Source organism: Triturus cristatus, chromosome 1_2 (assembly GCF_964204655.1).
Source record: "Triturus cristatus chromosome 1_2, aTriCri1.1, whole genome shotgun sequence".
Classification (NCBI taxonomy): Eukaryota; Metazoa; Chordata; class Amphibia; order Caudata; family Salamandridae; genus Triturus; species Triturus cristatus.
In genome coordinates this window covers 351727047-351752571 of record NC_140580.1, presented here as the reverse complement: position 1 = coordinate 351752571, position 25525 = coordinate 351727047, and the positions used below count along the sequence as shown (strand labels likewise).

At 40.8% G+C, this 25525-nt stretch overlaps 2 protein-coding genes across 3 annotated transcripts in view; one reads left to right on the top strand and one right to left on the bottom strand.

Annotated features, from left to right (window-relative positions):
• Nucleotides 1-25525, top strand: part of DNAJC16 (DnaJ heat shock protein family (Hsp40) member C16) — a 212770-nt gene that overhangs the window by 13895 nt on the left and 173350 nt on the right. The window lies entirely within an intron of this gene.
• Nucleotides 1-25525, bottom strand: part of LOC146867312 (uncharacterized) — a 143473-nt gene that overhangs the window by 115693 nt on the left and 2255 nt on the right. Inside the window, exons 2-3 of the mRNA XM_085620890.1 lie at nucleotides 14541-20234; nucleotides 1649-2045 (exon numbers count right to left, since the gene is read on the bottom strand). Coding sequence (XP_085477016.1) covers nucleotides 1649-2045; nucleotides 14541-20192 — 6049 coding nt within the window. The 5' untranslated portion in view covers nucleotides 20193-20234. The remainder of the gene's footprint in view (nucleotides 1-1648; nucleotides 2046-14540; nucleotides 20235-25525) is intronic.

Here is a 25525-nt window from a genome sequence, read left to right as displayed (position 1 = left end):
CAGAGTCAGATGGTGCTGGGCTAACCTGCCACCGGTGCCGGGGTCGAACCGTGATCCCCGGTGTACCCAATCAGTCGCCCTGGCCGCTGCGCCACACCTCTTCCACAAGCGTGTCATGGGAGCCTTTAGGGTATAATGTGGAATGAAGCTAGCTCGAACAGTTCCGGGGCGATCACAGGAAAAGCTCTCCCTAACCTAGGAGAGGAGGGCTCTGGAGCACTAAGAGTTTGGGGATCTGGAGGCCTGGAGGCAGCTGGAGGGGTATACATATGTTCAGGGAAGGTGTTAGTAATGATGCCATTCTGAACAAGGCCGTGGAGCGGCTGCTCATGGAGGTATCGGCTATTGTTGGTCGGGGTGCTGCTATAAACAGGTTTAATCTTAGCCTGCTTAACACTTGTCCCGGTTGCAAGATATCTGTTGAGAAAAACTGAGCGTCCACCTGGCCAGGCCATTTAGCAGAAAACCATTTTGAAACTGTTAGCCATACTTAAGGCCACTGTTGTAGCAGAATTAGGACCTGTTACATTGGGCTCTATACTAAATAGCGGCCTTTAAGTCGAATCAGTGTGCAGGGTGGTTAGATTCGTACTTGTTTCAGCCATCCATTTCCCAGAGGCCCTTCTAGCCGTGGGCCATCGCCGGTCCCCTTTGGGTTAGACTCCAATGACAGATGACTATTGGCCCCTTCCGTGACTGATGAAGATTTGTTTAGAGTGCTGGTTGGAAGACCCATGGTTGTGCCTCCTGAGGACAGTCTGACCAGGGTTACCACTGGGGGGGCGGGGGTGCATTGTTGTTTCTTGGTCAACACCCCTTTGCAGGTGTGCCTTTCAGGGATCACCGTGTTTGATTTAGATAGTGGCTCCAATTTAGGAAAGAACTTCACGGGCCCAAGCCCTGGGTGAGTCACAGGGATGTTAGCTGCTCATTAAATCAAAGATCTTCTTTCCAGAAAGCAATGTTTTTTTAAGACTGTTTTCTAAATTTCTTTTTCGCCCTTCTCAAGAGAGAAACATTGATATTTGCTAGGGAAGGGAGCGTAGCTAAGTTTACTAATGCTTTGGTGCTTCGTCTCCATTATTCTAGGTCAATAGGGCCTTGCCGTCAGGGATGTGAAAAAGGTCAGTAGGTGATACAGTGTGAGAATTGTTCTCCCTTACAATGTTGTGAGGGGCTGATATAGGGTGGCTAGGTGTTTTTACAGGGCCTACTCTGTTTAAACATGGGTCATTTATGTTTGATCCAGGACAGCGTATGTTGACCTTGGCACTTTTCACGAGAGCTCCAAGTATTTCAGTGCTTAATTTATCAATTCTGGGGGCGCATTGGCAGGGTTTTTTCTCCCCCAAACATCCAGTTAAGTTTTCTCGTGACCTAATTCTGAGCCCCAGGTCGACCAAACTCCTGGCTATGGGTTGAATTAAATCCACCTGTAGCTCCTTGGAATTGCCATAGGAGTGGCCTGGTAATCATGTCCTGCGTAATGTGAATGGTGGTCAAAGAGAAGCTAATCCGTTGGACTGTGTGTGGCTAGGGGCCCTGCACAGGTGATCTCTCACATATATAGGTGTTTTAGCCAATGATTGAGCCCGTGATTCTTCAGTTTGGGCTGCAGTGGTAGACAAGAAACGATCTGATATATTACCCAGTTTCTGGACCATTTTACTTTCCCTCCTGATCTCCATCGGAGGAGGTGATGTAAGTTGTCCAACTGGTGCACTGTTTGCAGACTCCTGTTCCTTTAGTTGTGAGTGCATTGAAGGGGTGCTTGCCCTCGCATGAATTGGCGCAACCACTGTCCGCATGCTTTGATTGCTGTACGGACCTTCTCCTTCAACTCCCAGGGCTCCATTGGAGGCTAGACTGATGGAGAGGTTGTTACCCGTCAATGCTGGTTTCTCTGAAGCTCCCAATACAGTCATCTCCTTATGATCGGTTAGGGAGTAGGGGTGAGGTGACTGCTCATTGCAGTGATCCTCCCAGCTTAGCCCTGGGCAAGAATACGACCTGCAGGACTTGTGCCCCTTGGTAATGCCCTTGGCCTTCAATGTATGAGATTGTGAAAAAATTGCCCAATGTACCCGACCCCGGTGGGGTAGACGATTGTGGTAGTTGGGGAGGAATTTTATGAAGGAATTTGCGGCTTGACCCTTGACACATATTTAAAGCAGGTATTTTGTCAGTGAGTCCACCTCTTTGGATCTCCTCTCCCTTAGCGCCCAGCAATTTGTTTTTGGGGTGGGGGGGGGGGGGGGGGGGGCACAGTAAGCCCCTTGCTGAAGGGCGGTAACAAACATCTACAGGAACGTTTTTTTTTTTTTTTTTCGGTGCAAGGCTTTCCTTTTTGGCATTTTGCCTCAGTTGGTTTGTGCAAGCGGATATGGCCACTTTTTAAGGCTTGCCTGAGCCAGCGCATGGGCTGAGAGACATTTAGTAAGTGGGTTTTCAAAGTACTACCACACGCTTTTGCTGGCCTCAAGCTTGCGGTTACGCGCGCGTGCACAAGCGCAGCCGCCATCTGTCTTTCCTCCGTCATGGATCATTAAGTGCATCACTCGCGGGCACCCTTACAGCCCGCGATCACTTTTACTTTCGCGGCTGCATCACTTTCACGGCCGATGCTTGTTTTTTTTCACTCTCCGCATTGCTTTGCCTAATAATCCTCACTCTGTCGCCCCCCCCATTCCCCCCAATATCTCATTCTCCGTGCATTATCTAGCACCTTTCTCCCACTCTCTTCATCTTGCTTTCAGGCTTCTTTATTGTTTTCAGCACTCGATCTCTCCTTGTCCTCGTTCTCTTCTGCCCCCCCCTTCCAGTCCTCACTCTCCCCTCGCACCCTGTTACTCTTTTTGTCCTCACAGATTCTTCCCTGTTTTCGCGCTGTCCTCATTATCTCTCTCTGCCCCCATTCTTTCGCTTCTTTCCATGCCGTCTCAGCATCCCTCCTCGCCGTGCCACAGCTCGCCAACCTTCACCCCTTCCCTCGCTCACTCTCTCTCCCTATTCCCCGCCTCCCCTTTGCTTTTTTCCCTCCCCTCACTTTACCCTTCCCTCACCTCCTCCACGCCCTCCCCTCCGCCACCCCCTGCTCGCGCTCGCCCTCCCCTCCTGGCAGTGAGGTATTACCACCGCCTGCAGGGCCCGCAGAGGATGCAGCTAACGAGGACAGATTGTGGTCATTGAGCAGTAATTACTTCATTGAGCTCGGCACCTGCAGTGGGAAACAGGGCGGTGCTGCCCGCTAGGGGTCCCTGGCATCTGTGACGCCTGCAAGTCGCTATTGTGGTGTCTCTGCCGTTAACAACCTTAACGGTCCCTGCTGTGAGCCCCCCACCCTTCCCCACGTGGTTGCTGACAATCACGACACACTGCTGCATCACAGCTCTGACGCCCCGCGTGGTGCTACCAGAAACACCACACTGCGAGCTTGTGCGGGAGCTGGGCCTGCAGGGTCCTTGTCATGGCAGCTTGCAAGGTCCTAGTGAAGACGAGGGCTCTGCTGTGACCCTCCATGAAATCTCTACCATGATCTCCTACGCGGTCCCCATTGTTGCACTGTGTGGCCGTCGCTTGCAGCCACGACGCTCTACAGCGTCACAGCCTGTGCGCTCGTGAGCTCCCTGCCATGACACCCGGCGAGGTGCTAACAGAGACGCGCCACACTGCGAGATCCGCCGTGACACCCAGTGCGGAAGCTAGTCCTGGGCCTGCACGCTACCATCCATGACAGATTGTGAGGTCCCAGCCATAGTTATCATGTGGTCTCTGAAATGACCCCTAGCGACTCAAGGTGTCTACCATGGTGCCTCACAAGGGTCTTGCTGTAATACAATGGTCGCCCGCAGTCCTAAACAATCATAGCAATGACACCTCGCAAGGGCGCTGCTACAGCACCCAGTGGGCTTTTCTATCTGTTAACAGCAGTAGCAACACTGTAGGAGGTCCCTACTATTACAATTTGCAAGGTCGCAGCCATGAATCTAGCCATGACACCCTACAAGAAACCTCCTGCGACTCCCTGGGAGGTCCCAGCCATAGCACCCAAGCGATCTCTGCCATGCCGACAACCCTCCACTTCTTACTACGGTACCTTTAAAGTCCTTCCCCTGAGACCCTGCAAGATCATTGCCATGACATCATAAGAGTTGCCTGCCTTGTCGCTGGACTTCACTGGCGCCTCCTGGGGCCCGGGGTTGCACACGCCCTGAGCCTCCTGGTTCAACTTTTGGTAGTGGTGGTTGAAGGACAAGACCAAGTCTACAGAAGGTGGTTGGGGTGCAGTAAGAGACAGTCATTTGGTTACAGTACAATAGACATTGAAATCACAATGCCCAAACTAAGGTTTTATTTCAAACCAACAGCTCTTCATTTAAAAACAATAGTACATGACCAAAAAGACGTAACTTACCCAAGGTGCACATTTTTGGACTTTCTTCTGTTGGTGGAGCCTATGGGCCTTTAGTTGCTTCAGCCACCATCAGACATAGACTGAAGTGGGGTTGAATGGGGGACAAAAGTAATTGTGAAGAAGAAATATTAACCCCTTCGGTGCTCATGACGGAACGGTTCCGTCATGAGCCACGGTTGAGCTGTGCTCATGACGGAACCGTTCCGTCATGACCACGCCCGCGCAAGATTCCGTCAGCACAGCGGCGGAATTTGCGCAGCATGGAAGGGGTTAAGCAGCAGCATTGAAAACGTAAAAATAAAGCTTTTGGTGATTATCCGAGGTATCATCTACATCATCCTAGATATATCAGTGGGCCAACATAAAACGATTCTTGAACTAGAGGCCCAGGACTGTTGTGATTGCAATCACAAGAAGCATTGGCATAGCCAATAGGTCTCGCCTTTGGGACCTTATAAGTGTTTAGCCATGCAGCAGTTGGTTGTTGCACCCAAGGATATTATGTTGCATAACTAAATACTTATAAGGTCCCAAAAGCAAGACCTATTGGCTATGCCAATGCTTGTCTCATTTGGCCTTGGGTGCTGTGGCCTCTTACCATGGCGATTTGAATATCCAAGGCGAAATGTTGTCCTCACTTCTCGCTTGCTCGACCCACTGTAGTGAAAGGGGTTGGCGCCCTCCTCCTCTCCACCACCCCGTGTATTGTTATCAAGTGGATTACAGGGGCAGGCACAAGCACGCTGGTGGTTACACACTGTAAGACTCTGTTAGTGGCATGCGCTACTCTCCTCAATGACTGCCTCAGTCGGCCCGGTATTCCTGCGGTGCTCTGGAGGAAACAATAGCCACAGTGGCAACGGTCTCACTGGGATACTTGCTGGGATGTGAGGAAGACAAATGCATCATGCTATTTGGGTCGGGTCGGTCAGGCTCTACCAAGAGCAGTGAGTACAAATCCCACTGCAAACACCGCCACGCCATGCCCCCGCTCCTGACCTTGCCTGTAGCACTCTCTCACCGACTCTCGGTCTCTCAATCTCTGTCAATCCTTTGTCTCCAATACTCTTTTCTCAGAGTATTGAGCGGCATTGGTGGTTTCGGCACTCGGTTTTTAGTGTAGGAGCTGGACTCAGCTGCAGTAGCCTCGCGACGTCTGCCTACTCCGGCTTCCCTCCAGCATCCCACCATCTAACTCTGTTAGATTTAGCAGCAATTTGTTAGCAACTTGGCGGTTTCTGGTGTTTGGTGGTAAGAGTAAGTGATAATAGTAAGCAGTGGAGGCAGCAGTAGGGCCAGTGGCCGGCTCCTGTAGTTCGCTGCAACAACTTGTACCGGCTAGCTCCTCCTCCACATCTTCGCTGCTCAGTTTCCCATTAACTCGCTACACAGGGTCCAACTGTCAGTTGCTTTTCTGTTGGAGCGGTCTCCTCTGTTCCGCTTCTCCTGTAAAAGTATTATCTGCATTGCATGCCGCTTCTGCTCAATTGTTAGTCGTATAAGTAGATCTTCTGTAGCATCACCTGGAGTCTGCCAACCCTCATCATTTAATGGTTTCTACAGTTTTAATATGGAAGCTTACGATGTCAGGAACACCCCCATACTTATTAAACTTCCTCCATTTGATTGTTCATTCGGTGTGTGCTATTTGTTTTTCAAAAGAAGGCATGTTGTACACATCTTGCAGCTGTGCATCAAAAGAGGGCATTGTATATGCTTTCCAAATTCCTAATATGCCCAGTTTGGCTACAAACAGTGATGTTGCAAACCATCCATGTCATAGGTGTGTAACCTCTGGAAGTGCTAAAATATTGTGCCAAATGACAGTTTGTCTAGGTGGCTAGCCTGGTAATCCCAGAGAGTCTTTCAAGATCATCCAGACTTTTGCCCACTATTGTTCTAGTTTGTGGTTATTCCATAGCAAGAGTACTATGTCACTATCTGGTTTATTGCACCTCTGGCAAGATGCCCTTTATAGTTTCACTAGGGACCAATGCCAGAAGTGTAAGACTTCAAAATATCCAAGTTTTAACGTAGCCTTTTGTAAATTCCGTTGATGTGTGTCTAATAGATCCTTCTAGTCTTCTTCCGTGTAGTCTGTGTGCAAGCGTTGTGAGCATCGATCTGTGGTCATAAAATATTGGGAGAAAATGTGGTCTAGTAGAAAACCACATAGCCCCCGAGACAGCCCCCATATGTGTTGGTTTTTCAATAGTGTTGAAGTACTATTTTCAAACAGTGTGTCAGTCGGTAGTATAGCCGAAATTGTGTGGTCAGCAGGTCATATTTTTGCTTTATTTGGCAAACTATTTAAACCGTCCTTCTGCAATCAATTGATCAATTGAATATAACTATTTATTTTCCCACGCCTCCCATATCATTTCCGGTTTCTCAATATGCATGTCTCTGTTATGCCAGAGAGATGCCTTCTGGTGGATTCCACTGTATATAGCCAGTTTTCTGCGTGCTCTTTGCCAAACATCTGAAAATGAGTGTGTAACGAGATTTGACCGTTCCAAGACTTTTGGACTATTTGAGTACAGTACTCCCATGCCTCCTGTTTGAATAACAGCTTTATCTATGTGCACCCAAATCAAGTTATATGTGTGTGTCACTAATAGGTATTTAATCTGGGCCAACTGATGTGCTAAAAAGTAAAGTTCTAGGGTTGAGGGCCTCATGCCCCCGCATTAGGTGGATGCATGAAGTTTAGCTATTGCCAGTCTTATCGTATATATGTGTGTATATATAATTTTTTTGCTTTTTTTTTGTTTTGTTTTTTTCGTTCAATGTGTCCATTGGTAAGTTCCATGTGATCAAGGCCTCTAGGGGCTGAAACGTGTCATGGCGGCTGGGCACTTTTTCAAATAAAGAAATCGCACACAGTCAAGAGGTGCCCGTTCCTTTCTGATTCCAGTGGCAGGGAATCGAGTAGAAGTGGTATAGCGCATATATATATATATATATATATATATATATATATATATATATATATATATTATCTACTGGCGGTCGCCAGTAGATAGTTATAGTTAGGACCGTGTTTCCATAGGAAATCCACAACATTCTATTTGGAATAACTTTGGCGCCGGTCGACGAATCCTCGCGAAATTTTCAAAACTAATGGGGCGCTCCGCTCCGCTCCTACCCTGAAAGTCTCGGGGGGATTCGTCAAGCGGGGAGTGAGAAAAAAGGGGGGTCCCAAAACGCGTTTTCCCCATGCATTTTTCCATAGGACCTTTAGACACAGCTACAGCCCGAACGGCTGAACAGAATTACTTGAAATTTGGCAGAGAGGTAGTCCTCAGGTCAAGGATGTGCCTTTTGTAGGTCTGGTGTAAATCTGTTCAGTAGGTCCTGAGAAAATAGCATTTAAATCAATATATATATCTGTAAGCGCGCTCCGCGCAGGGTGTGCGCATAGTGAAAAACCAGAAAAAAAAATAAAAATTAAATACATAACTTAGCATTTAAAAAACCTTGTAAATTCCCTGAAAAAACCATAGGTTTCACACACGTTATAGTTAGGATTTATCATTTACAAAACCTTGCAAATTCACTTAAAAAACCATAGGTTTCACACATGTTATAGTTAGCTGTACATTTCACTCGTAAAAAACCAATGAAATTCCACGTTATAGTTAGATCAGGTAACTATAACTTGCGCGACCGCAATCCACAATGTGTAATTTCAGATGTCATCATTGATGTCATGAGTGATGTCACTGACCATGTCATGAGTGATGTACTATGTGACGTCATCAGCAGTTTATTGTGGGCGCGCAAGTTATAGTTACCTGATCTAACTATAACGTGGAATTTCATTGGTTTTTACGAGTGAAATGTACAGCTAACTATAACATGTGTGAAACCTATGGTTTTTTAAGTGAATATATATATATATATATTCACTGAAAAAACCATAGGTTTCACACATGTTATAGTTAGCGGAAATTTTACTGATAAAAAACCAATGAAATTCCCCCGTTATAGTTAGTGCAGGAAACTATAACTCACGCGACCGCAATCCTCTGCTGATGCCAATACTGTATTTAGACACTTATTTGCCCATGTCTTCTTCCATAAATTTTTAGCTATACATATATTACAAATATTTTTTTTTCATAAAGACACATATGTCATCAGCAGAAGATTGCGGTCGCGTGAGTTATAGTTTCCTGCACTAACTATAACGGGGGAATTTCATTGGTTTTTTATCAGTAAAATTTCCGCTAACTATAACATGTGTGAAACCTATGGTTTTTTCAGTGAATTTGCAAGGTTTTTTAAATGCTAATTCCTAACTATAACGTGTGTGAAACCTATGGTTTTTTCAGTGAATTTGTACGTTTTTTTAAATGCTAAGTTACTTTACGCCATTCGTGGCGTGCGCGCCCACTTAACGCAGTTCGTTCCGTGCGCGCACGGTGCGCTTCGCGCACCGCGCGCCCACTTTACGCAGTTAGTGCCGTGCACGCACGGTGGGCACGCGGTGCGCTACGTGCACCGCGTGCCCACGTTACGCTAGATGGGCCATGTACGCACGATGCGCTTCGCGCACCGTGCGCACATGGAGGACATATGATGCACTTCGTTGTGAAAGGTTATATATATTTTTTTTTTTACTTTTCATAAGCCATGCACAAATGGTGCCCTTCGGGCTCCATTTGCACACGGGGTGGGGAGGGTGTGGATCATTTATTTTCAATAATTTTTTACCGTACGCGTACGGTAAGCGTAATCGGCGAAATTAGCGAAAAAATAAAAATTCCGTTTTTGGCCTTGGGCGATCTTTGGGGACTCCCTCAACATGGCTAGGTGCTTTGGAGCTGGCTAAACAGCTCCTTTACATGTTTTTGTCCTTTGTTTTTTAATCCACACTCTGAGTGTGAGAGAGAAAATGGCGGCCGCCGCTTCCTGGTTTCGACCGATTCGAATGTTTACTAAGATCTAACAGCCAATCAGAATCGCGCTCGCGCACGTCACCGTACGCGTACGGTAAGCGCACCGTAAGCGCACCGTAAGCTGGCTCAGATATATATATTGATTTAAAGGCTATTTTCTCAGAATCTACTGAACAGATTTACACCAAACCTACAAAAGGCACTTCCTTGACTTGAGGACTACCTCTCTGCCAAATTTCTAGTAATTCTGTTCAGCCGTTCGGGCTGTAGCTGTGTCTAAAGGTCCTATGGAAAAATGCATGGGAAAAACGCGTTTTGGGACCCCCCTTTTATCTCAGCCCCCGCTTGACGAATCCCCCCCGAGACTTTCAGGGTAGGAGCAGAGCGTAGCGCCCCACCTAGTTTGAAAAATTCACGAGGATTCGTCAACCGGCGCCAAAGTTATTCAAAATAGAATGTTGCGGATTTCCTATGGAAACGTGGTCCTAACTATAACTACCTACTGGCGACCGCCAGTAGGGGATATATATATATATATATATATATATATATATATATTCAGTGAAAAAACCATAGGTTTCACACATGTTATAGTTAGCTGGACATTTTACTCGTAAAAAACCAATGAAATTGCCCCGTTATAGTTAGTTCAGCTAACTATAACTCGCGCGCCCGCAATGCACTGCTGATGACGTCACATATTACATCACTCATGACATGGTCAGTGACATCACTCATGACATCACTGATGACATCTCAAATGACATCACTGATGACATCATCCAGTGAATGTGTGTTTTTCAGAAAAATAAATATGTTTTATATATGTGTATCTCAAGGTCGATGGAAGAATAAATGGGTATATAAGTGTCTAAATGGATGATTTGTTTTTGAAAAATTGATTGTGTTACTGACTGATTAAGTGTATCTCTCACTTTGTGTATAAGTGGCTGCATGGGTTGGTGAGTAGCTACATGGGTGTCTATATAGGTTATTAGTTGTTTTTTTGAGTATCAGTCTGAGTGTCTGTATGGTACGGTGGGGGGTATTACGTAGTGCATAGATGCATGAATGAGTGACTCACTGTTTGTATGTGTTGAAGACAGCATGTGTGCAGGACTGTATGGGTGGATGAGTGTGTGTATGGGTGTGTTAGTGAGTGAATGACTGTCTCAATAGTGTCTTCAGGAGTAACTACATATGTTTTTAACTAGTATATGTGACTATTGGTGTATATATGTGAGTATATGTGAGAGGGAGAGATTGAAAGAGTTCCTGTATGAATAAGTATGTGTTTCTATAAGTGATTGTTTAAAAGACTAAGTATGTGTAAGTTTCCGTAGAAGTAAGTATGGTGGTGTGTGTATTACTGTATATGCAAGTAAATGTATGTTTTATTCTTTATTAGCATGAGTGACTATGTGTGTGAGTAACTCTATGGATGAGTGGCATTGTGTAACAGGATGTATAGATGTATGAGTACATATGATGAGTGAGTACATGTATGAGTGACTGTATAGGACTGTTGGTGAATGAGTGGATGTGTATGTGGATCTTAGAATTACTGAAGAGGTTGTTGTAACTGGTATTGGTATGTCCATTGTTTTGAAATTTTTAGTCTCTATTTTTGAATGTGTGTATCAAAGCTTATATTAAGGTGAGAGGAGGTCTGCCACTCTATCACAAGGATGATGTCATCAGTGATGTCATCAGTGATGTCATTTGAGATGTCATCAGTGATGTCATGAGTGATGTCACTGACCATGTCATGAGTGATGTAATATGTGACGTCATCAGCAGTGCATTGCGGGCGCGCGAGTTATAGTTAGCTGAACTAACTATAACGGGGCAATTTCATTGGTTTTTTACGAGTAAAATGTCCAGCTAACTATAACATGTGTGAAACCTATGGTTTTTTCACTGAATTTCTAAGGTTTTTTAAATGCTAATTCCTAACTATAACGTGTGTGAAACCTATGGTTTTTTCAGTGAATTTCTAAGGTTTTTTAAATGCTAATTCCTAACTATAACGTGTGTGAAACCCATGGTTTTTTCAGTGAATTTGCAAGGTTTTTTAAATGCTAATTCCTAAATATAACGTGTGTGAAACCCATGGTTTTTTCAGTGAATTTGCAAGGTTTTTTATATGCTATTTTTTTTTTTATTCTTCATTTTTTTCAAACATATTTTTAATTTAATTTTCTTATCTTTTATAAAGACTATGCTTAAATTTTTAAAATCCTTAAATATTTTTTTTATATATATTTTTTAAAATAAACATGTAAAATTTATTTCCATTTTTTTTTTTTTTTTTTATTATTTTTTTTTATAGTATGCGTACCGTAAGCTCACGGTAAGCGTACGGTTTACGCAACGCCCGTAATCTATCTACGCTGCTTGCGTATAGTTACGTACTTTGCGTAGCCGCGCGTACTGCGCGTGGGACGCGTGCGCGCTTACGCAACACGCGCACGTTACGCGGAAGTGCCGGGAAATGACTGTTATGCGCATGCGCGCGAGCGCGTGTCTTTTTTACGCGCACGCGTACTTTTTGCCGTAAGCGTACCGTAAGCGTACCGTAAGCGTACGGTAGGTCATGTGATCTTGAAACACAACTTTTGATTGGTTGAAACTACTTTCAGTTCTAGAACTCTCCTACACCACACCCATTCCCCTCATTTCTGCTTGTGATCCCTTGGGAGAAGGAGCTGGTTTGTCTTTGGGATACGATGGCAGAACAGCAGAGCTCTTCTGAGAGTGAGGCTAGCACCAGCAGCACTGTCTTGAGGCAGAGAGCGAGGAAAGTAAAGCCTTCTTACGTTTGGGAGTATTTTACTTTTCCAGAAGGCCAGCAAAAGGTGAATGCACCCTTAGTTACTTGCAAGCTGTGTAAGCGTGTACTTTCTAGAGGTAATCCTAACAGGAAGTATTCCTTTGGGAATCACACCATGAAGAGACACCTCCAGGAAGTACACAGAAGGACACATGGTCATCTTTTTGGAGGTAACTCTTCAGAAAGACGAGCCAGTACATCCACAGCAGCTCAGCCTGGACCATCATCTGCAGGGCAGACTCCTTCTTCTGCAGGTCAGGTGAGCCCTTCATCTGTGGGGGGAGAATCTCCTTTTGCTGGCCCTCTGGAAATTAACCCTCGGTTTGCGAGGGTTGAAGTACGGTGCGCCACTTGTCACGATCTAATTACTTATAGGGAGACCAGTGTTTCCCTGGTGAACAGTAAAATAGATCAGCACACTTGTCGTACCGTCTAATATTCCCAATCTTTCTTTCCTCTGTCCCTGCATGAACACAACGGTTCTTTTAAGAGCCAACCTTATCTTTCATCTTTTTTTTTCTTTTTTTTTAAAAACTTTTTTTTTTTTTTTACCGTACGCGTACGGTAAGCGTACCTTTTTTTTATTTTTTTAAAAAAAACACTAAAAATCATTTATCTCATTACAAAGTCCTTGAGAGACTACAATTTTTATTTTTAACTTACCATACTCACTCAAAAAAATATTTATTCATTTGTTTTTTTTAAAAATAGTTTTTAAAATGGTTGTAGTTTCCGAAAATTTTCTATATCGATCTGAAAATAAAGAAAAAAGTATTAATATTTTTTATCCATTTTATAATACAATACACATATTTACATTTTTAAAAAAAAAATATTTTTGCCTTATTTTTGCTGTTTTCAGAATATATTGCATTTCACTATTAATTGTGAAAGCAATTGCATTCATCATTTTACAGCGGGCAAAAAAAATTAACAATCACAAAGATTGTATTAAAAAAGCCCAGAATGTCTTCTCACTTAAACTTATCATTACAGAAATGCATATTATTCTAAAAAAATATCATCTAAAAACAATACTTTTTTCTTTAAAATACCGTCTGATATGTTTGTTTCAGAAGTATAATCACAATATTATATCTCAAATAACTCCAAAATACATCTGATTTTATTTCCTTTAGGCCAAATAGTATTTTTTTTTTTTTCCTGGAATAAATTTCCAAGGGAAAACCATTAAAATTCTAAAGTTTAATCTGTCCAGATCTCACCAATTCTCTGTAACATTTTGGTTCACGAAAATTTTTTGAATAATTTATTTAGTCCACAATAGAATTGCTTACTTTTCCACATGGCCAAATAGTAATTTTTTAAATCATTTTTGAAAAAATTTCCAATGGCAGTCCAATAGCATTCCATAAATTAAAATGTGCAGAAGTTACCGATTATCTCTAAATTATTGGTTTTTGAAAATTGCATTAAAATTTAAAAAAGTCCACATTACAATTGGTTATCTTTCCTTTAGGCCAAATGATAATTTTAAAAATCTTTTTTCTACAAAATTGCAATGGTAATCCAGTAAAATGGTAAAATTATTTTGTCCAGATCTTGCCAAATCTCTCTAAAATTTAGGTTTCAGGAAGATTAGATAGGAATTTGCTAAATCAAAAGGCAAACGTTGTTTGAAAATCAATTTGGAATCATTACACAGTGTCCAGCCTTTTTCACATTTTAGATAAACTGTGTAATGTCCAGAAGTAACAGTAGGTCCATCATGGAAAATTATTGCAACAGTTACAAAAGTTTTTCCTGAAATTGATAATTGCTGTCCTGTAAACTTCTTTATTAAAGTATCCAATTTTGATCCATCAGCTCTACATCGTTGCATCATTAAAATTACATACTGTCCGTATTCCCTTAAAATTAATGTTGAAAACATGTCAGAATTACACTCACCACATTTCATGCTATGATTAGCATCTTTAACTAATTTTGCAAAAGTGACTGTTTTACTCTCTGGCAATGTCAAATAAATAAACCTTTCATTATCAACAATAGAGCCACATATATTATAACAATTATCACAACTATGTTCCCATTTATAAGAGAGACCAAAAAAAATGTCAATGGGAACTCCTTCTTCTTCCACTACCTGAAGAAAATACATCAAAAATTCGTGTGCATCTTGCTGTTCATTTTGAGAAAACTGTGTTCGTCCTGAACATACATCTAAAAGTTTTCTAATTTCAGTAGCACTTTCTATTTGAGTTTTATCTTTACTCAGCTTTTGAAAAAGGAGACTGAGCTCTGAACAGAATCTTTTTCCCTGATTTACTATTATCTGCTCTTGCAAACTTTCCAGATAAAATGCAACATTCAGCACTACATTAGCGTAGCAGTTGACACCAGAGCTATTTTCAAAATGACATCCTACAACCTGTTCTTCATTTTCCTTATTCTTTTTGCTTGCAATTACATCACTCCTCTTTTTTTTCCTCTTCTCTACATCTTCATTACAGATATTCTCATTTCTCCTTTTACGAGAAACTACACGTTTCTCCAACACAGGATACTGACCTAAATGAGGAGCATAGCTTCTTCTTAATCTATTATACTCCTTTACACAGTTTGTATCAGCACTAACTTTTGAGTCATCAAAGTCTATCATGAATAAACCTGATAATGTTTTGACTCGTGACAAAGCTACATATGCCATACCTTCTTTGAACACAGTTGAACCAATGTTCACAAATGCACAATCTACAGTCAATCCTTGAGACTTGTGGATAGTTACAGCATATGCTAGTGAAAACGGAAACTGCTTCCTACGTACATATAAGTCTTTCACAAGCATGAAACGAACTGAACAACGACAAATGTCTTTAACTTCCTCTATCTGATCAAATTTTATCTGTAAACATTCAATTCCTTCTTTTTTCTGATAATTAATAAAACCCACAACTCTTCCCATCGCTCCATTCACTAAGCCTTTCTCAACATCCAAATTTCTCCTTAAAAACACTCTACAGTTCATGCAAACATAAAGATTTTTTTCTAATCCTGCTGTTTTGGAGATGTTCTTCTCTAGTGAGTCCAATTTATTTTTCAGTTTGCCTGTTACTGTGACTGTAATTCTTCCATCCTCAATTTTGTCCACTGCTTCCAATTTCCTGATGTCTTCCTTTTCCAATTTCAAAAGCTCCTCATTAAATATTGAGCATTCACGTAGAGTTGGCATTAAGCAGATGACACTTTTGTTTTCTGCAATATTCTTGTATATTTTCTCTGCAACTATTTCTTCCTTTGGAAATAAATTATGTAGCAGCCGACTCTGTAATGCTTTTTTCCCAACATCTGTGAGTAGTCCAATCCTGATATCTTTCAGAATACTTCCATATTCTTCATCGTTTGCTTGCCTCATATTAGTTGTAAGTTCCTTGTACTCAAAGAAGGACCAAATATTTGTATTTCCAATGCTTCCCAATGACTTCTTCGTGTCTTCATGTGTCACAGTATTAAACACTGGTTGTCCTTTAACTGGAGTAAGTTGCAAAAGATCCCCAAAAACTATGACGTGTTTTCCACCAAATAACACGTCATAGTCTGTCTTCAAAATTTGCTGCATTCTTAAATGCACAAAGGCAAGCATTAAGTTTGATACCATGCTCACCTCATCAATAATGAGAACTTGCATCTTCTTCAATACTCGTGAAACTTCCAAGGATGCTTCTCCAGTTAGCTTGTTGAATTGTATTTTGTTCTCATGCTCCACTGGTAACATTAGCAAACGATGTAAGGTGATTCCTTTTATGTTATATGCTGCTAACCCAGTTGGAGCAGTAACCACACAAGACAAAGTAGAATCCGTTTTTTGCTTTAGGTAGCTTCTGATGACTTTAATTAGGAAACTTTTTCCAGTGCCAGCTTGTCCGCTTACATACATCCTGATTGGATGAAATGATGTGCATGAGCACTCTTTTTTGATATGTAGAAATCCGTGATCAATTTTGTTTCTGATCTCTTCATAAATTTGTTGCTGCTCTTGATTCAGTTGTCTTTCCAAATTTTCTAAGTCTATAAATTCTTCTTGAGCTAGATTCATAGCCGTTTCCACTTCATTCATGGCTATTGATGCTTCATTTTCAACGATTGGTTGTCCTAGGGGATCTTGACTGTGTGTTCCTGAACTTTGGCTGTCCTGAGAACTGTCTCTAGCTATTTCTGCTGCAATTGTAGTTTCCTGTTCAATTTCTTCATTTAACATTTGCAGATAAGTTGAGAATGTACTGCATTGTATGCTGTCTTTGCAAGCATTAAAAGAATCTTCATAGCTCTGGAATTCTCCCAGTAGTTCATCCTCTGTACGCCATGGTTTAAACAACTGTAAAAGAGCCAAGTAGTAAAATTCTTTCTTGTCGGTAGTGTCGCAACTCAGCTTCCGGTGATTTATCAAACTTCCTTTGGTTTGCTTCACCAAACATCCTTCTTCACCAACAACTTTATATTTTCCACTGTTGATGTCTTCTGCAGCTTTCCGTGAATAAATGTAGTTCTGCAGCACTTCATAGAGACACATGTTCTCCAGATGATGACTTCTCTTGGGATAATATGTGTCCAACATGTTTGTTTTCAATATGTCTGTACTTTCTGGGTCATTCTCGGCCAAATATTCAATTTCTCCAACAGATTTCAGTACCCGATTTCTCATTGCTGCAAGGCCTAAACTTGCCCAAATTATTCTTCTTGACTTCGAGTAGAGACTTGCAGAAGATAACCTATCTGAACATTCGTAGGATCCAATTTCTCGATGCGATAACATCTTCAAACTAAAACTGTACAGCTTCTTACTGACAGTCTTCTCGTGAGAAATCTCTTCCCACATTTCCTTCAATTCTGTTTTTTCTGATTTCGTAATGTAAGACGTTACATATCGAGCAACAGCAATGGAATTGTCAGCAACATACTGTATATCCATGTTAGCGTTCCACATGGATAAAATGACTGGGTTGTAGTCATTTATATTTTTTGATTCTTCTTTTCTTTTAAGGTTGTAGGTATTCTTAGGTGATTTTCTTGTGATAGTATGTCTCACAGCTGACATAAAACTGTTGACTCTTCCATTTGTAAGAACAGGTCTAGGAAATCCAAATCGACATTTAGTGTAGTATTTTTCTTTGCTCTTGTATTTCCGTCGACAGTATTTTCCACACCGATGACTTTGGAAACGTAGAACTTGCTCCTTTAACTTGTTCTCTTCTGTGTTTTTAGGTATAGCACATGTTGCATATTCTTCAATGTAAGATAACACTGCTTCATCAGTATCTGTTCCAAACTTTGGGGCATCCTTGATCCACAGCAGCATATGAATATGAGGAGCACCTCTTGCCTGGTACTCTTTTCTCCAAAAGAAATCCACTACTTCTCCAAGGGGTGGATTTTTTTTATTGCAGATGAAGGACATCATAGCCTCAAATCTATGATTGAAATATCTGCAAACATTAACCGGATCCAATGAGCACAGTTCTCCTGCTGTCTTGTATTCGATGTTTTCAATGTTTGAATTGGCCTCTCGTAGAAAATCCAGTAAATCATCCCAAGCGTACTCGGCGCAGCTTAGGGTAAGGAACCATGTTGGTGTTCCTAAGTTGCGTAACATGCATTTTAGTTCACCATGGCGTCGGTACCAATATTCATTTGTCCCACGCTGACAAGCCATCAGATTGATCAGTTGTGTTTCCAAATGATCATCTCGGTGCTGCACTTTCTCCATAAAATCCTTAGCAGACACATTTTGTAAATGTACTCCACTTTTTAAAATGTGATTTACTGCATAAGACAGTGCAGACAAGTCGCTTTCAAATAAAAGATGGAACAAATAAGGGATACTTTGTCGAAATCTGGGATCTTCAGCATATAGTCTTGTAGTCCGATACTCAGAAGCTGGAATCTGTTCCGGACGTTCATCGTATCGTCCTCCTTTTCCTTTAGGAAACAGCTGGGGAAAACATCGAGCTTCCAAGCTCTCCTCCCATACACTCACAGGATTTCCTTTTGCTTTCTTCATCTGAAAGAGATCAATATTGTCTCCCATAACTTCTTTCGAATGGAGAGGATGTATGCTAAAATGTTCATAAATTTCTTCTTCCTTTGACTTGTCCACTTTTTCAATTTGTCCAGTTGGTGTTTCTGTGTCTCCTTGTAAATCTTCTTCTTCTTCTTCTTCTTCTATATAAATTGATTCATACCATTTGTTATTTTTTTTCAAATACAAATTTGCTCTTTGTACTTTCCGCACATCTACCAGCTCCTGCCAAATCTTCTTATTCTTTGTAGGGACACCATTAACCAGAATAATTAATGGTTCAGTTTCCAAAGTATCTGCATCAATAGTTTCCATATTTTTTTTCAAATCCAAGGGCAAATACACCACTCTACCTTTTAAACCTCTCAGTAAATCTGAAGGAGGTAATTTACCAGTTTTGGGCTCCATACGTACTATGGTCTGGAACGGATGAACACATTGAATGAGTATAGACTCATATGTATTTAATTCAGAAAGTTCAGCAGGAATAGCATCCAATTCTAAATTATTATGTACAGCTCTGGTCGGCATTCTATTTTCCTCTAACTTGTTGTAGCAGTATTTGCAAATACGCTGATCTTCACCCAATTCAAAACAATTTTCAAGAAATATATATGTGGCAAAATCCATCCACTTATAATTATCTTCATTTTCACTCTTTCTGTAGAGATCAACATTCCTAGTTTGTTTTCTATAATGAGTTCTGCGGCAACAAATACAAGTAACATTTGGTCTTTCATTAGAGACTATTGCAAATTTTGTTATGTGATCATTAAATGTGTTACTTACAGAGGGTTCTACATTCTCTTCCACTTCTGCCTCATTTATTGTGTCCTTCTCTGCACTGTTTTCTTCAGGACCAAAGTAACAAAACTGAATTTCATCAACAACCTTCTCTACATCTGATACCGTTCCTCGGAACAGAGCCCTATTCAATTCATTTAACTTTATTGCTGGACTTTTGGCAAAATACAACCGTCTCACAAACTTTCTCATTTCAGTATGATGAACAGCCAGCATCCTAAAATGATGGAAAACACTATTGCACACTTTTCTAGATAGACAAGCAAGAGAATGACCCTGCAAACCAGTATTCTCTCTCACTCTGCATGGATCCAGACTTTGAAGCACCTTAATCTTTTGTTTTACACTTTTTTTACTATATTCTCTTAGAAACTCTCGAAATCTGTCAATAGATTCCTGACGCACAGTGCAAATACTACTACAATTCCAAGTGTACACTGGGGCTTTAGGACGTCTCCCCATTGCCTCATCTGCCATCACTTGTACCTCATCTCTTGGAACCATTATCTCCTTCTCCATTATGCAACCGTTTTTTACTTCGTATGAACGACCTCTGGTGTCAACTGCATGCAGCAAACTATTGCTTTGAAAATAGCTTTCTTCATTAAAAAAAGGTTCACTACTTGAACTATGCATCCACTTTCCTAAAAACACTTTACAAAAGTTTGTTCTGTTCACTACTCTTTTGCTTTTGCTTTGTGATTTCAGTACATTAACCATTTTATCTAATGTACGCATCCTATTCAAAATTAATATGAATAGTTTCCTTTTTAATTCTAATGCTTTTGCTGCAATGGCTTCAATTTCTTTTTTTCTCTTATAATATTTAGCCTTCTGCTTATATTTCTTTATATCCTTTATCAAATTGGACATAACTCTTCTCTGAAACATTTTTCTACGTATCTCTTTAAATGCTGTTTTTCTGTTTATGTTAAACTTTTCAATTGCAGAAGGTATATTTGCATTAACTAAATCCTCAATTTTTTGCTGTTCTGTAGGTTTTGTTACATTTTTCCGAGAACAGACATTTTGTACATTTTTGTTTGTTTTCAATATTTTGTTTAGGAATTGTCTTTTTTGCTTACCAGAAGATTTTTTCTTTTTCCCAACATCAGCATCTTCTACTAACTTTGGTCCTCCAGTTGTCCTCAAATATAGTTTTTTTTTTAGCGTTTTTTGAACTCGAGATTTTGTAGGCATCTTAAATTTTGTTCACTGTTCTTCAGCAATACCTGAAAAAAACTAAAAAAAAAATCCTTTATTGTATTTAAATATATTACTACATTTCTTTTCACAATAGTCACAAAACGAAATTTCTTTGCCATTTTCAATGCACACAAACTGCTCTTTTTTTTAAAATTTATTTAAATGCACATGTCCAAGCTTTTTTTTTTTTTCAGATCACCACCGTGTGTATTCTCTGTGACTGCCTACACTCCAGCAGGGGCCACCAGCCTTAGTGATGCTGAATATATTTGCATTACAGACTTAAACCTGAAAACCCCACTCGCTTCTAATTACTGTGCATGACTATACATGGCAAGCACATGGGTGTGTGCTAAGCCTCTGCTTCTTCCCCCAAAAATTCGCTCCTCTTTTCCATCTACTGCAACTGTGAAATCACCAGAGCAAGACGCAATAAATTTCTGCCTATAATTCTTCTATGCACACAGAGTCATGTTTTCACATTAGTGCCAAAACGAAATTTCTTTGCCAATTTGAAAGCACACTTACTGCTCTTTTTTTTTCGGGCCAAGTGAAAATCTCTTTTTACACTTTGAAATCACTTTTACAGACTGACACATTCTGAAACCTTTTTTTTAAATTTATTTAAATGCACATGTCCAAGCTGTTTTTTTTTCAGACCACCACCGTGTGTATTCTCTGTGACTGCCTACACTCCAGCAGGGGCAACCAGCCTTAGTGATGCTGAATGTATTTGCATTACAGACTTAAACCTGAAAACCCCACTCGCTTCTAATTACTGTGCATGACTATACATGGCAAGCACATGGGTGTGTGCTAAGCCTCTGCTTCTTCCCCCAAAAATTCGCTCCTCTTTTCCATCTACTGCAACTGTGAAATCACCAGAGCAAGACGCAATAAATTTCTGCCTATAATTCTTCTATGCACACAGAGTCATGTGTTCACATTAGTGCCAAAACGAAATTTCTTTGCCAATTTGAAAGCACACTTACTGCTCCTTTTTTTTTCGGGCCAAGTGAAAATCTCTTTTTACACTTTGAAATCACTTTTACAGACTGACACATTCTGAAACCTTTTTTTTAAATTTATTTAAATGCACATGTCCAAGCTGTTTTTTTTTCAGACCACCACCGTGTGTATTCTCTGTGACTGCCTACACTCCAGCAGGGGCAACCAGCCTTAGTGATGCTGAATGTATTTGCATTACAGACTTAAACCTGAAAACCCCACTCGCTTCTAATTACTGTGCATGACTATACATGGCAAGCACATGGGTGTGTGCTAAGCCTCTGCTTCTTCCCCCAAAAATTCGCTCCTCTTTTCCATCTACTGCAACTGTGAAATCACCAGAGCAAGACGCAATAAATTTCTGCCTATAATTCTTCTATGCACACAGAGTCATGTTTTCACATTAGTGCCAAAACGAAATTTCTTTGCCAATTTGAAAGCACACTTACTGCTCTTTTTTTTTCGGGCCAAGTGAAAATCTCTTTTTACACTTTGAAATCACTTTTACAGACTGACACATTCTGAAACCTTTTTTTTTAAATTTATTTAAATGCACATGTCCAAGCTGTTTTTTTTTCAGACCACCACCGTGTGTATTCTCTGTGACTGCCTACACTCCAGCAGGGGCAACCAGCCTTAGTGATGCTGAATGTTTTTGCATTACAGACTTAAACCTGAAAACCCCACTCGCTTCTAATTACTGTGCATGACTATACATGGCAAGCACATGGGTGTGTGCTAAGCCTCTGCTTCTTCCCCCAAAAATTCGCTCCTCTTTTCCTTCTACTGCAACTGTGAAATCACCAGAGCAAGACGCAATAAATTTCTGCCTATAATTCTTCTATGCACACAGAGTCATGTTTTCACATTAGTGCCAAAACGAAATTTCTATGCCAATTTGAAAGCACACTTACTGCTCTTTTTTTTTCGGGCCAAGTGAAAATCTCTTTTTACACTTTGAAATCACTTTTACAGACTGACACATTCTGAAACCTTTTTTTTAAATTTATTTAAATGCACATGTCCAAGCTGTTTTTTTTTCAGACCACCACCGTGTGTATTCTCTGTGACTGCCTACACTCCAGCAGGGGCAACCAGCCTTAGTGATGCTGAATGTATTTGCATTACAGACTTAAACCTGAAAACCCCACTCGCTTCTAATTACTGTGCATGACTATACATGGCAAGCACATGGGTGTGTGCTAAGCCTCTGCTTCTTCCCCCAAAAATTCGCTCCTCTTTTCCATCTACTGCAACTGTGAAATCACCAGAGCAAGACGCAATAAATTTCTGCCTATAATTCTTCTATGCACACAGAGTCATGTGTTCACATTAGTGCCAAAACGAAATTTCTTTGCCAATTTGAAAGCACACTTACTGCTCCTTTTTTTTTCGGGCCAAGTGAAAATCTCTTTTTACACTTTGAAATCACTTTTACAGACTGACACATTCTGAAACCTTTTTTTTAAATTTATTTAAATGCACATGTCCAAGCTGTTTTTTTTTCAGACCACCACCGTGTGTATTCTCTGTGACTGCCTACACTCCAGCAGGGGCAACCAGCCTTAGTGATGCTGAATGTATTTGCATTACAGACTTAAACCTGAAAACCCCACTCGCTTCTAATTACTGTGCATGACTATACATGGCAAGCACATGGGTGTGTGCTAAGCCTCTGCTTCTTCCCCCAAAAATTCGCTCCTCTTTTCCATCTACTGCAACTGTGAAATCACCAGAGCAAGACGCAATAAATTTCTGCCTATAATTCTTCTATGCACACAGAGTCATGTTTTCACATTAGTGCCAAAACGAAATTTCTTTGCCAATTTGAAAGCACACTTACTGCTCTTTTTTTTTCGGGCCAAGTGAAAATCTCTTTTTACACTTTGAAATCACTTTTACAGACTGACACATTCTGAAACCTTTTTTTTTAAATTTATTTAAATGCACATGTCCAAGCTGTTTTTTTTTCAGACCACCACCGTGTGTATTCTCTGTGACTGCCTACACTCCAGCAGGGGCAACCAGCCTTAGTGATGCTGAATGTTTTTGCATTACAGACTTAAACCTGAAAACCCCACTCGCTTCTAATTACTGTGCATGACTATACATGGCAAGCACATGGGTGTGTGCTAAGCCTCTGCTTCTTCCCCCAAAAATTCGCTCCTCTTTTCCTTCTACTGCAACTGTGAAATCACCAGAGCAAGACGCAATAAATTTCTGCCTATAATTCTTCTATGCACACAGAGTCATGTTTTCACATTAGTGCCAAAACGAAATTTCTATGCCAATTTGAAAGCACACTTACTGCTCTTTTTTTTTCGGGCCAAGTGAAAATCTCTTTTTACACTTTGAAATCACTTTTACAGACTGACACATTCTGAAACCTTTTTTTTAAATTTATTTAAATGCACATGTCCAAGCTGTTTTTTTTTCAGACCACCACCGTGTGTATTCTCTGTGACTGCCTACACTCCAGCAGGGGCCACCAGCCTTAGTGATGCTGAATGTATTTGCATTACAGACTTAAACCTGAAAACCCCACTCGCTTCTAATTACTGTGCATGACTATACATGGCAAGCACATGGGTGTGTGCTAAGCCTCTGCTTCTTCCCCCAAAAATTCGCTCCTCTTTTCCATCTACTGCAACTGTGAAATCACCAGAGCAAGACGCAATAAATTTCTGCCTATAATTCTTCTATGCACACAGAGTCATGTTTTCACATAAGTGCCAAAACGAAATTTCTTTGCCAATTTGAAAGCACACTTACTGCTCTTTTTTTTTCGGGCCAAGTGAAAATCTCTTTTTACACTTTGAAATCACTTTTACAGACTGACACATTCTGAAACCTTTTTTTTTAAATTTATTTAAATGCACATGTCCAAGCTGTTTTTTTTTCAGACCACCACCGTGTGTATTCTCTGTGACTGCCTACACTCCAGCAGGGGCAACCAGCCTTAGTGATGCTGAATGTATTTGCATTACAGACTTAAACCTGAAAACCCCACTCGCTTCTAATTACTGTGCATGACTATACATGGCAAGCACATGGGTGTGTGCTAAGCCTCTGCTTCTTCCCCCAAAAATTCGCTCCTCTTTTCCATCTACTGCAACTGTGAAATCACCAGAGCGAGACGCAATACATTTCTGCCTATAATTCTTCTATGCACACAGAGTCATGTTTTCACATAAGTGCCAAAACGAAATTTCTTTGCCAATTTGAAAGCACACTTACTGCTCTTTTTTTTTTTTGGGCCAAGTAAAAATCTCTTTTTACACTTTGAAATCACTTTTACAGACTGACACATTCTGAAACCTTTTTTTTAAATTTATTTAAATGCACATGTCCAAGCTGTTTTTTTTTCAGACCACCACCGTGTGTATTCTCTGTGACTGCCTACACTCCAGCAGGAGCAACCAGCCTTAGTGATGCTGAATGTATTTGCATTACAGACTTAAACCTGAAAACCCCACTCGCTTCTAATTACTGTGCATGACTATACATGGCAAGCACATGGGTGTGTGCTAAGCCTCTGCTTCTTCCCCCAAAAATTCGCTCCTCTTTTCCATCTACTGCAACTGTGAAATCACCAGAGCAAGACGCAATACATTTCTGCCTATAATTCTTCTATGGACACAGAGTCATGTTTTCACATTAGTGCCAAAACGAAATTTCTTTGCCAAATTGAAAGCACACTTACTGCTCTTTTTTTTTTGGGCCAAGTAAAAATCTCTTTTTACACTTTGAAATCACTTTTACAGACTGACTCATTCTGAAACCTTTTTTTTAAATTTATTTAAATGCACATTTCCAAGCTGTTTTTTTTTCAGACCACCACCGTGTGTATTCTCTGTGACTGCCTACACTCCAGCAGGAGCAACCAGCCTTAGTGATGCTGAATGTATTTGCATTACAGACTTAAACCTGAAAACCCCACTCGCTTCTAATTACTGTGCATGACTATACATGGCAAGCACATGGGTGTGTGCTAAGCCTCTGCTTCTTCCCCCAAAAATTCGCTCCTCTTTTCCATCTACTGCAACTGTGAAATCACCAGAGCAAGACGCAATACATTTCTGCCTATAATTCTTCTATGCACACAGAGTCATGTTTTCACATAAGTGCCAAAACGAAATTTCTTTGCCAATTTGAAAGCACACTTACTGCTCTTTTTTTTTCGGGCCAAGTGAAAATCTCTTTTTACACTTTGAAATCACTTTTACAGACTGACACATTCTGAAACCTTTTTTTTAAATTTATTTAAATGCACATGTCCAAGCTGTTTTTTTTTCAGACCACCACCGTGTGTATTCTCT